This window comes from Pongo pygmaeus, chromosome 5 (assembly GCF_028885625.2).
Source record: "Pongo pygmaeus isolate AG05252 chromosome 5, NHGRI_mPonPyg2-v2.0_pri, whole genome shotgun sequence".
NCBI lineage: Eukaryota > Metazoa > Chordata > Mammalia > Primates > Hominidae > Pongo > Pongo pygmaeus.
Window position 1 is genome coordinate 157,737,254 of NC_072378.2, and position 12,939 is coordinate 157,750,192.

The 12,939-nt window shown below is 44.7% G+C and overlaps 1 protein-coding gene across 8 annotated transcripts in view; it reads left to right on the top strand.

Annotated features, from left to right (window-relative positions):
* ARID1B (AT-rich interaction domain 1B) overlaps positions 1–12,939 on the top strand; it is a 433,023-nt gene that overhangs the window by 406,683 nt on the left and 13,401 nt on the right. For all 8 annotated transcript variants that reach the window (XM_054493038.2, XM_054493042.2, XM_063666760.1 and 5 more), the window contains 3 exons: positions 1,197–1,401; positions 6,662–6,800; positions 7,057–7,229. In XM_054493038.2, coding sequence (XP_054349013.2) covers positions 1,197–1,401; positions 6,662–6,800; positions 7,057–7,229 — 517 coding nt within the window. The remainder of the gene's footprint in view (positions 1–1,196; positions 1,402–6,661; positions 6,801–7,056; positions 7,230–12,939) is intronic.

The window sequence follows — 12,939 nt, forward strand, 5'->3', positions numbered from 1 at the left end:
CTGTCACGAGACTCTCCGCGGGCTTGTAATGAGGGTTGCTGGAATGTAGCTGGGTTGCATCTTTGTCCCCACCCCATCATGCTGTCTACCTCGTGGGCATCAGATGTGATTGGGAGCAGGTGCTGCCACCACACAAAGCTCAGCTCCCAGCCTTCCTTCTTAGGTCACACTGAGCAGCACCCAGCTTGCCATTTCTGAAGTAACCCGAAGACCCACGGCTTGCAGCCCTGCATTAAGTGCCAAAAGAGGGCAGTGAGCATCTCCGGGGCATCCACGACTTATTATGCACCACCGAGTACTAAGTAAATGGACATAAGAGCCGTATGAGAAAGTATGAATCCAGAAATTTAATATTTCATTAAAAACCACTGTCCCCTTACCCCCTCCCTTGCCGCACAACGCAGGAGACATCAAAAGGCAAAACCTTCCCCAAGTTATTTGCAAATCCTCATGTTTCATTCATATGTTTAACCTTTCATAACCTGTTCCCAAGTGGGAATCAAAAGGTTAAAATAATGCCTGAGATCTTGACGTCACATTTCAGGAGTTCTCTTTCTTTCTCCTCCTTTTGCGACTGTGTTGTCTCCAGCCCTTTAAGCCTCCTTGAGTAAGAGCACCGCACAGGAACGTGTACACTTGCCCCGTCAGCAGGGCTGGTGGCCAGTGGCATCGCATCATGCTTTTTAAGTTGGGGGCCGTTGGTCCAGGGGCTCATTCGCCTTTGCACGAGGTGCTGCTTTTGCTTTTGCCTGACACCTCAAGCAGTCTTGGGGTGAGGGGACGGGTACGGCCCAGAATCACAGGCCCACTTCTGAGGGCTTGCAGCTGCTGGAATGAGCACTTTCACATCAGTGCCCAAAAACCTAAATTGCAAAATAGTGCCATTGTTGCTTTTTAAATGTTTTGAGATGCCCTTTTTCCTTAATTGGAGGTGGGGTGGGATGAGCGTGAGGCGTTGGGAGACGCGGCGGGCAGAAGGACCTCCAAGCAGTGCTTTTTCTGTTGCCATCAGCAGGTTCCCTAATGGTTTTATAACTGTAAATGCTGCCTATGCACTCCTGAGTGGGAGTAATGAGCATTAGTTAAAAGAGGCAAATGAAGAAAAGTCAACCAAGACATTAAGTGCTTTTTTTGTCTCCTGGCTTTAAACAAGCCACTTTGCTGCAAACCAATGATCCTGCCGTGTTTTTCGCTAGGTTAATAAAAACAAGAAGTGGCGTGAGCTGGCAACCAACCTAAACGTTGGCACCTCAAGCAGTGCAGCGAGCTCCCTGAAAAAGCAGTATATTCAGTACCTGTTTGCCTTCGAGTGCAAGATCGAACGCGGGGAGGAGCCCCCGCCGGAAGTCTTCAGCACCGGGGACACCAAAAAGCAGCCCAAGCTCCAGCCGCCATCTCCTGGTAAGTGGCGGCGCTGCAGTCACTGGCCCAGGAAAGCCCAGGCGCTTGGCCTGGGAGGTTCCGGGAAGGTGGTTTCACAGTCAGGCCAACAGAGAACTTGGGACCTTTGAGAGGCGGGGGTTCCTGTGTCGTTTTGTTTATTTAATTGGACACCCACTGGCAGTGTTAAGGGACGAGAGAATTAAATCTGGGATATGGCCATTTCTGGTTGACACTTAGAAGGCACCCCTTCTTTTGCTTTACCTTAATCAAAACAGGCTTTCGAATTCTGAGCCATATACGTTTATTCCTTATACAAGTATTCAAAAAGATTCCATCTACCTCTACACAAAGTAAAGATCCCCAGTGGCCAGTTTGAATACTTAACGCACTTCTAGGAAATGCCACCCTACAGGTTTGACAGCTCGAGCCCCCCCGCCCTCTGTCGGAAATCCTCAGATTTGAACTTCAGTAAAATGAAGCCTGGGCTTCGTTTCTAATGTCCCCTACCCAGCAAGTTCTCACTTCTAGGGAATTTAGCAAGCTGTCGTGGTAAGGATCCACACGGCCTTGTTTTGGAAACAGGTGGTCTTTTGCAGCCTTGTTCTGGAAGTCAGGGGTCTTAGGAATGGGTACAGCGCTCGCCACCAACACGCTCGCAGGCCAAGCCACATCAGTGACGCCTGCTGGCTCCCTTCCCTCTCCTCCCCACTGACAGAGACCCTCCCATTCCTTTCAGCTCCCCTGCCAGCCTTCGTTCTACTGTTTGGCTTTCAAATTTGAAATGACAAAATCATATATTCTGATAAATGCAATAGTAGAGGGGGGAAGAAATTGGCACTTTAGTGCTGGGTGGTGACCTCACTCCAGTAGATCCGACCATTCTCTTATCTGTGTCTGGCTCCCAGTCAGCGAGCTTCACCACATAGCCTCACTGTTCCTGGTCCCTGTCTACGAGATGTGGCCGCACCCACCACTCCTGCACACAGCTTGTTCTGAGCGTGGCTGGCAGCCCATGTTTCCTGAGCACTTCCAGTGTGCCGGGCCCTTTTCTAAGTGCTGTCATTTCATCTTCACATCAGCCCTGTGACACTGATACTATTTTAAAATCCATGAGAAAGTGAAGGTCTCATGGAATCTAAGTACCTGCCCAAAGCCAACTAGCTGGGGAGTAGAAGGTCTTATCTGGGGCATCTGGTGCTAGAGTATACACGATACCCACCAGACACCTCTGCCTGTATTGAAAATACCTTTGTAGTATGTGAAATGTTTACACATAGAAGCCAGAGAAAGAGGTCATTTCACTTTTAATGATTTCCTCTAGCTGCTGCCTGGATGGCAAAGCTGATATCCAAGGTTGCTAATCAAGGGATCTCACATAAATACATTTTAGGCCCAAAGTGCACTTGTAGTGAATACACCTAGAATTACATCTGTAGGCTCTAAAAACAAGTAGAAATCCTCGCTAACCTCATCCTTAAAGATTCAAAGGCTTTGCCAACTCAGGTGTCCCTTAAAAACTGGGAAATCTAATTTTAAAAATCTCACAACATTACATCCAGTTCACAGAGTAAAACAAGCTGCCTGTGAACAGCTCTGAAACTATTTTTCCAAAATAAAAACCCAGTGGGGCGTAGGGACCAAAGTGGTGATGTCTGTAAAGATCTAAGGGTACATTTTATTTGCCAGGAAAGAACTCGTGTCACTGAATGGGCTGCACTCGTGTATGGAGAATAGCTCTCCCAGTGTGCATCAGCTTCAGGACGGGGGCCCTGCTGAGGCATATAGATCCTTCAGAAAGTGGAGGGCCTGTTCTCTTAACAGCCAGCCCTTCCCTTTTCCCTTTTTTTAAACTGTCATTTTTATGGCAACATTATCATTTTAACTACACAAAAGAGCTTGGATTGCAGATGGACTCCTGGTATACGTTCTTCTCAGTAGTCCAGATGGAGCCGAGGGCCTGTGACACAGGAGGCAGTGGAAGGAAAGCCTCCTGGTCTCGTCCAGCCCCGAGAGCACGTGCAGGGGCCTCCAGGCACACACAGGCGTCCGGGGGTCGCAGGCAGAGGCACCCTGGTCTTCAGAAGCCTCTCGATTCACCACCGCCCACACAGCAGGTGGCCTTTCCAATTCCAGTCCCATCATTAGAGAAAGTGTCTTGGAAACATTTTTGTTGTTAAAGGAAAATAAAATTATTCCCAACTATTGGCCATGTTAGAGTCTCATTTATTACAAGATTTTTAAACACAAATTTATGGTAAAAATTTAAGCTCTTTGAAGTCACTTTTTCCTGGAAGAACATAATCATAGTTTTTTACCAGCACATTCAGGCAAACTAAACTAAAAGATTCTGAAGAAACATTTTAGATTTTTTTTCCCCCAGTGGTTGCTCTGAACCAGCTAAAATCCTAAGTCTTTTGATTGTATTCTAAGAGCACTCCGAGTCATCTGTCTCTAGTCAGGTTTCAATTTGGGGTGCTAATACAGCTCTAGGCTTCAATTTGACAGCCTCTGGGAGGCGTAAGCCCCTTGGCCCCTGGGGCTGCACCCCACACATCACTGCCAAGTGGCTGTGTGGCTTCTCACACCGGATGTCTGGGTTCCCGTCTTCCAGCAACCAGAGCAAGTCAGTGATTGAGACTCCCAGGTGAACCAAGGCAAGGCCTTGGGGTGTGGTTTGCGTCTTTAAGGTGCCAGTGGTGATCTTGTTATAAAGCATCTAGAAAAGGTTGTGGGGGAGTTTCAATGAGCGCTGTAGGAAGCACCTCCCCAGATGGCCCCTGCAGCCTGTAAGCTGGAGATGGGGAGGGGAATGGAAGGGACCAGGCTGGGAGAAGTGGGGCAGGGGCGGGGCATGGAGCTCCACATTCAATTAGTAAGTCTGTAACCAAAAACCCATCCATCTTGGCTGGCAGGTGGCTGACTGAATTTCTATTATTAGCTGACAGGTGATGTCACCAAACCTGTCATGGATCCAACTAGGGAATCCTCAGTGGAAGATAAATGAGAAAGGGACTCAGGTTATAAACAGAGGTGCCCTCTGGTTGACCTCTAGTCACTGTAGACCTGGGACATATCAGCTATTCCTTCTCCCCACCCTACTTCCCGCAACCCCGCCAGAACTAGGGCACCAGGTTCGTGCCGGGTAAATTATCTTCCCAGCTAGGAGCCTGGCCATGCTGTCTGAAGTGTGTGAATGTACTTAACCTTCAGTAACCTTTCCATTGTTTACTTTAGAGTATACATTTGTAGCTTCTGGCAAAAGGTAGGGATGTCCTAGAGAGCCTGCCAGCCTCCTCTATTAATGGAGTTACAAGAGGTTGCATTCATTTTTTTTTTTTTTCCATGAAAGGAAAGGAAAAAAAACACTGGCAAGGGAGATTTTTCCTTTTTTTTTATTAGCTATAAATGTGAATACTTGCAAATAAGGGTCTTTCTGAAATCAAGCCTTGCAAGTGATGTTTCCAAGGAGGCTGTCGGCTGGAGCGGAGCCTGCCTGAATTTCAGAAGCAAGTCGTTTCTCTTCTGCAGCACTAGGCGGGCAACCATGTCTGCAGGATTATTACCCTTTTATATCTGCAAAAGACGACTTTCTTCCTTTACTCCAATATGCCTTTTTAACATGCGTTTCCAGGGTTTTACGCAAATTTGGTTTGTAAGTATGAGTGAATACATTTTTCTTTTAAAATACCTACAATAAGCGTACAATCTTCTCTGTATAACAAACCTACAATTCTCTGTATAAATAACCTACAATCTTCTCTGTATAACAAACCCCCATGACACGCGTTTACCTATGTAACAAACCTGCATATCCTGCACATGTACCCCTCAACTTAAAGTTTAAAAAAAAAAAAGTAAATAAAAACTTTTTTTAAAAAGTCAGTCTTTCCAGCATCTCTGAGAACTTCTCTAAGTCATTCAGTGCAGGGCTCATAGGGACGGATGTTACGCAGCGTTCAGCTCTGTTGGCCAGCGTTCATTCCAACCCAGGCCAGGGGCTGGGCAGACCTCATCTGGCTAGAAATGTCTCTGTCTAGCTGAGGCTTTCCGAGTAGAAATAATGTACTCATTTCGATTTCTGACTCCTTCGCAGTGTCCTCTGTAACCTCTCGTGGTTTGTTTCACCTCCGTTGCCACTAGAGTAAAATGTGAATAATGGTCATTGTAGTGAGCCTTGGGAACATCATAGGAAAGGCATTCTACACAGTAACATGGAAAATGTTATTCACAAGCAGCAGTAATCCTGCCATTTGTTCGGGGGGTTCTGCGTGTTTTTATCAGAAACTCCATGAGGGCAGGGGTTGTTGTCTTTCTTATCAGTTTGGTCCACTGGTGTATGCGGGCATAGAAGAGAGCCTAGACTATAGTAGGTGTATTACTCATTTATTAAGTATTTGTTTAATTCACACATGAAACCAGTATCTATTGATGATCTAGCATGCTAAGGACTGCAACAGATGACAGAGCAGGAGCCCTGCAGATGTTACATTTTTCCCTCAAGGTGAGGTTAATTAATTTTTCCAAGAGTCCCACATAAGGTTTGGAAAAAACTTGTTCATTTCTGTTATTATAATGTAATTATACTTAAAGCCAAATCTCAGCACCCTGATAACAACATTAAAAAACGCCAAACCAGTATGACATGTGCTTTTTGATAACAAATCTGATTTCATAGGTCAAAAAGTGACGCTATTAATGACAGAGCACAGACACATTCAGATGTTGAGAAGCTATTGAAATGACATAAGGCTCATTGTTAATGTGTCCTTGCTTTTCATCTTAAACATTTCACATTGTCTAAGACCCAGAACTAAGTTTTCTAATTTTGTTTCTAAAACAGCACAATAATTCATCGAGTTGATGCACGAAAATTTTCATCCCATTTATAAAAATGTACATTTAGATTATTTCCAGTCTAGACAACAGCGAATAAGCACTTTTCTGCCTAAAGCCTCCTTTTTATTAGATTATTTTCTTGGGATAAATACCCCAGAAAATAAGTATCCAGTCAAAAGATATAAATGTGTTTTATGGCTCACAAATGAAATATGTTGCCAAATAGTTTACTCAAAAACTTCTTTACTAATTTTTGCTGTAAACAATAGAAAAGCAACGAATTTTACAACACCATTATCAGCAATGGCTATTGTTACTGTTTCTAATAAGATGGTGTCTTATTTACATGTATTTCTTTCATCTGTATAACTAGCAAGGCGGCTGGGCTTACTTGATAATCTCTGGGTTTCTTCCTGTTTTCTCTTGGTACTGCTACTATCAGCTAACTCGGGATCCTTGCAAGGCCCACAGACCCCCCAGTCAACTGGCAGCAATTCCATGGCAGAGGTTCCAGGTGACCTGAAGCCACCTACCCCAGCCTCCACCCCTCACGGACAGATGACCCCAATGCAAGGTGGAAGGTATGTTCGAATAACCCTGTGAGCCATACAAAGTCACGTTTGTTCATCTTTTAGTTTTCTGGGGCAAACTTCACAGAGAGAAGAAATGGTATTCTCTAGAGAGTTTTTAAACGTTGATGACTACCAGTTTTCTTCATGTCATTTATCTGGATGGTTTTTGCATTTGCACATTTCAAGATGGGTTCATCTTCTGAATGTACTGTTTGGAGGTAACTCCTGCTGTATCATTAAGCTTTCATTCTTTGCATCTCTCCAGAAGCAGTACAATCAGTGTGCACGACCCGTTCTCAGACGTGAGTGATTCATCTTTCCCGAAACGGAACTCCATGACTCCAAACGCCCCCTACCAGCAGGGCATGAGCATGCCCGACGTGATGGGCAGGATGCCCTATGAGCCCAACAAGGACCCCTTTGGGGGAATGAGAAAAGGTACGTGCAGAGGGCCCTCCGCCCGGGCATGGACCAGTGGGCATTCTACTCTCTGCCATTCCACAACAGTTTACCTTTCACTCAGAACACCTCTGAGCCCGTGCTGCATCGGTGTGGGTCCCAGGTCCCCATCCCACTCCACTTGTAGCCTTGGGAAAAGCAGTTAGCCTCTTTGTGCCCTCATCCTGTCCCCGGCTGGCCTCAGTGCCCTCGGCCTGTTCCCCGGCACATGCTCCCTGTTTCTGTATACCTGCCACCTCCTTACACATGCCAAGTTACGTTCCTTATGTAGAAATTGGGAAAATAATAGGACCCGCTTCCAAAGGCATGGCAAGGATTAAGTTCCTGTACACAGAGCTCAGAGAAGAGTGGCTGGCAGCGGTGGTAAGTAAGCACGCACTTCACGGCACCTGGCATGGTGTTGTGCTAGTGTGCACCGGGCGCTAGCTCGTGGATTAGTAAATCAGAATCGCTGCCCACCTTCAGGGTATCACAGACTCCCTGCCTTCTTACTTCCTGGGAGGAAGCAAAAAATAAGTTAAGCCCAAATAAGCAGTTAAAGATTGTGGTTGGTGGAAGACAGGAAAGTGAAAGGAAGAAAGGATTCAGATAGCAGTGGCACTGGGTGGCGCGGTGGGAGAGAGGGAAGGGCCCTGAGGACCTGTCATGGGGGTGGTGGCGGGAATGAGCTTGGTGTATGAGGAGGTGGTGGGTGTCCAGAGCACAGTGAGCATGGGCCCGGGGACAGGCTGAGGTCGTTGAGGCCGGCGGGGCCAGAGCCTTTCGGGGTCTGTGGGCGTACTGATGAATCTGGATTTTTCGCCAAGGTGAAAGAGGTTATGCAGGGAAATGATGTGAGTAGGATTTTTTTTTGTGATAAATAAATAAATAACTGGCCATCTCTGGAGAATGTACTGGAAAGAGGTGAGAGTAGCTGTGGGGAGACCACTGTAAGAGTCTAGGGGGAGCTGGCCAACTGGAGCCGGACACCAGCAGCACAGAGGGAACCCGCCGGCAGAGTGTATGTCAGAGGTGCTGGTGGAGTGAAGGCGGGCCCTGAGGGAGAAGCTAACCGTGACTGGGCGGGTGAAGACATTATTCCCTGCAATGCAGAGGACTGGAAAAGGACCGGGCTAGAGAGGGGAACGTGGAGTCCCTCTGGGGTGTGTCCCGATGGTAAGGCATGGAGTGCGTGGCTGGAGCTGAGCAGATGTTGGGATCGGTATGATCTTGGAGTAGTAAGTGTAGAAATGGCATCTGCAGTGATGGGATTGATGAGATCCTTGAGACAGAGAGTGCAGAAGTTTGTGACTGCCATCAGGAGACACCAGGCTGGCCCTTCCCTCGATGCCTGCCGACTCCCAAGGTTGAGGCGGCACTGAGGCTGTGACTGTGAGTCACTGTCCTTCAGTTCTGCCCGTGGTCTACAAGCCACAAGTGGAGACTTGATATTTTGCTCTTGCGCATTCTTCCAAATGTATTCAAGGCCTGTGAAATTGAAGCATGATGTGTATATTATTGGAAAAAAACATATAGAAGAAATAGTGAATAATATTTTTATGGAAATACTTACTCTGGAATCTCTTGAATAATAGTACCTATGTTGTGCTTAGATGTTGGGGTACATACATTTCTTGATAATATCGTCTGAGTGGAGAGAAGCATAAAGCCCAAAGCCTTGGTTTTCATATGTATTATAGACCAATGAAAAAGAACAATGGAGAGTCTTTAAAATTTGAGTATAGGGCATATACCATTTAAAAATGAAATTCATAGTATTTCATGTACAATATTTCAGGTAACACTCATAAAGCAAGGTCATCTATGATTTTTTTTCTTTCAAAAGTTTCAGGGCTGCTTATTCCAAGTGAGGATTTTGTAGAACATGCAGTAAATCCATAAGCTTAGAATTTCAAAAGCTTTGTGAATGTTGGGGGAGCTGTTTTTCTTAGTGGTATGAGATGCTAGACAGAACCTTTCGTTAGTGCTTTTGGTGGCTTTAGACTCGGAAAATATGACAACATGGAAAAAAATAATTAGTATTTAGAATTTGGCCTCAGAATGTATTGCAAACCATTCCCATATCCCACCAATACACCACATTAGACAACTATAGGTGTATTTCCCTTGTGTCCTCATGCCTAGAATTTCTTATTACAAAAATAAATTTGTGGGGGTGGAATGATTCTGGGATCACCTTGCTAGGCCCTAGGTAGATATATACAGATACTTATCGCCTTACAGCGGGGTTACATCAGAAGAAACCCATCCTAAATTGAAAATATTGGTAATTTGAAAACACACTTTCACTTACGATATTTTTGGTTGACAATGAGTTGATCCGGACATAACCCCATCTTAAATTGAGGAGCATACTGAATGCCTGTCTGTATCTTTCACACCATCATAAGGTTGAGCCATCCTACTTTGGTGACTGTCTCTGTAATGTTTTCATCAACCATGTAAATGATCCCCAGTTATCCCTAGTGTATTTCAATTCACCTGCTGCTTTATGGTATTGGTGTATTCAGTACCAAATTAAAGCAGATAAACAAAATCCACGGGAAACCGATTTTCTAAGAGTCTTAATCCTGTTGTGTATAGTTTTCCATTCTTCAGTTTGCCTTACTCTGTCAGTAAACTTAATGGTGCTCTGATTTTTTATTTAATGGCTAACTTCAGTGGAAAACATACTCTTTGTCACTATTGCTGCTGCTGGTGGTGTTAACCTGTAGTACAAGTAGCACAGTCAAAGAGTCTGATCTAATATTAGCCCTCAGTAGCCCTGAGAGGCCTGGCCCTGCCTGTTCACTGGCCTGCCTTCGCTGCCTTCTTACTTCCTTCTTACTTCCTTACTTCACTGATTGAGGCATTGATTGATTACATATAAATGAACATCATTTTATATGTTTAACAGAATAGTATATATCGAATTTCTATTAATATCTGTACACATAGCTCTACTTTTTTTAATTGAATAGATACACCCTAATGCTCTAGTAATGGGTGAGTTGTTCCATAATCTTTTCTATTATAAACAATGAAGCAGTGATTGTTGAAGTACAGTTTTTTCACATTGTAAGAATGTTTCTGTGAAATAGAATTCCTAGAAGTAGAATTGTTGAATCAAAGGATAGGAACTTTTTTTTAGTTTACTGAATATCTCAGCTTTTACAGTATAACAAACTACCCCCAAATCTTAGTGGCTTTAAAAACAGTAACACTTAATTATATCTCTCAGTTCTGTGGTAGACTGGGTATTTCTTCTCTCTGTGTGTCATGTTGTCAGCTAGGACACTGAGGTGGCCGCCATCATCTGGGAGCCAGGCTGAGAGCTCTGCTGGGCTCTGATGTCTCTCGAGTGGCTGACGTCATCCCCAGGCTCTACTGGGACCTCAGCTGGAGCTGTTGGCTGCAGTCTGCTCCATGGGGCCTTTCCATGTAGTTTCTTAGGTGCCCGTAACATGGCAGATGGATTTCAAGAGGGAGCACTCCAAGAGGACAGGTCTCAGGAGCAAGCACTTAAAAACTTTTGCTTGCATCTCACTTGCTGGAGCCCTCTTAGGCATTGCTGATCACATGACCAAACCCAAAGGCATCATGGGAGGGGTTTCCCAGGCTGCGAATGCTGGGAGATGCACTTCTTTGGGGGTTGCCAAAGCACAGCCTCCTATAGCAGGTAAAGCAGGTATTGGCAAAGCTTATACCAGTTTAATGTTCTCAACAAGAGCATGTGAGAGTGTGCGGGTTCTCACCCCCTTACTAAGAATGATCATTGTCCATCATGTTAACATTGGCCAATCAGATGGAAGGGGGAAGGCCTCATTACTGTTTACCTTGGATTCATTCCATTATTAGTGAACTCACACATCTTTTCATATGTTGATTGACCATTTATTTTTCTTTTATGAATGTTCATTTATGTGTTTGCCCATTTTTAATTTGGTTGTTGCTTTTCCTGTTGATTTTTTTAAATTTCCTTGTGAATTAGAGAAAAGCTATTTCATTATGCCACGTGATTTCTGTCTATCTCTGTTTTCACATCTACAAAATAGAAAGTAACTTCAAAACTGGTTCTACCACAGGTTGATGTGAGATCAAATAGATAAAACAGGTGAAAGCACATTGCAAAGGAAAATACTTGATGCCGGCATTGGCCCCTCTCTACCAGCCTAACAAAATGTATCTGCTCACGAAATCTTAACCAGCTTTTGCTTCACATAACATAAAAGTAACTATCATGGGATGGAGAAAGGTAGCAATACTGTATAACGATGAAAATTTATATTAAAATGTTTAATTTGCCTTCAGGCTAGTTTCTGGACTGAACACAATTTCCTTCAGGCTCTGAGCTGATGCTAATTTGCATATACTACCTAATTGTCACTCCATCCTGTGTTAGAAATAGTTGTGTTTCATCCCATCTTGAGCTATTCTTAACTCCCTAATAATTTTTTTAATCCTTATTTTGGAGTGAATCGTGGCTGAATGTTAAGGTTTTCACTCTTTTTCTTATGGGAGAAGGGAACTAACTTTGTATACATATTTTATGTCCTCCTTACAACCATTTCATGAGATAATATTACTGGCCTCATTTTATAGACAAGAAAATAGGGGCCAGGTGATGACTCATGCCTGTAATTCCAGCACCTCAGGAGGCTGAGGCAGGCAGATCGCTTGAGCCCAGGAGTTCGAGGCAACAGTAAGCTACAATTTCACCACTGCACTTCACCACTGCAGTTGCAACATTGCACCTTTTGTCACTAGGTGATACAGCGAGACCCTCTCTCTAAAAAACATAATAAAAATGCTAAAAAGAAATGAAATTAAACTCAGAGGTAACTTACCCAAGTAAGGAATGGATCTGGGCCTGTATTAGTTTTCTGTGTTGTTATATAACAAGTTACCACAAACTTAGCAGCTTGAAACAACATAAATGTATGATCCTCCAGTGTCTGTGGATCAGGAATCTGGCACAGTGTGACTGGGCCTCTGCTCAGGGTCCCACGGGCTGAAATCAAGGTGTCTGCCAGGACTGTGAGCTCCTTGAAGGCTCAGGGTCCTCATCCGAGTTTATTCAAGTTGTTGGCAGAATTCAGTTCCTTGTGTTTGTGAGGCTGCAGTCCCGTTTTCTTGTTGACTGTCTTCTGCCCACCTTCCCTAATACGTGATCCCCTCCACAGCATGCCAGTTGCTTCTTCAAGGCCAGCAGGAAAATATCTCTGACTTGCCTCCTCTCTAAGCTCTAGATCCAAAGTTAAAGGGCTACCTGGACAATCTCTCTTCTGGTTAAACTCACAGTCGGCTGATTAGTAACTATAATCACATCTGTTAAGCCCCTTTTGCCATGTAACATAACATAATCACGGGAGTGATACCATTGTATTCATAGGTCCCACCCACACTGAAGGGGAGGGGCTCATGGAAGGTGCCCACTGGGCAGGGGGTGCTGGATCTTCAGGGCCATCTTAGATTTCTGCCCCCACAGAGCACATCTTGGCTCCACACCTTACGCTCTTTCAATAGTATTATGGTCTACCATATTAAGAAAAAGTACAGGCCAGGCACAGTGGCTCACGCCTATAATCCCAGCATGTTGAGACCAGCCTGACCTACATGGTGAAACCCTGTCTCTACTGAAAATACAAAGATTAGCCAGGCATGGTGGTGGGTGCCTGTAATCTCAGCTGCTTGGGAGGCTGAGGCAGGA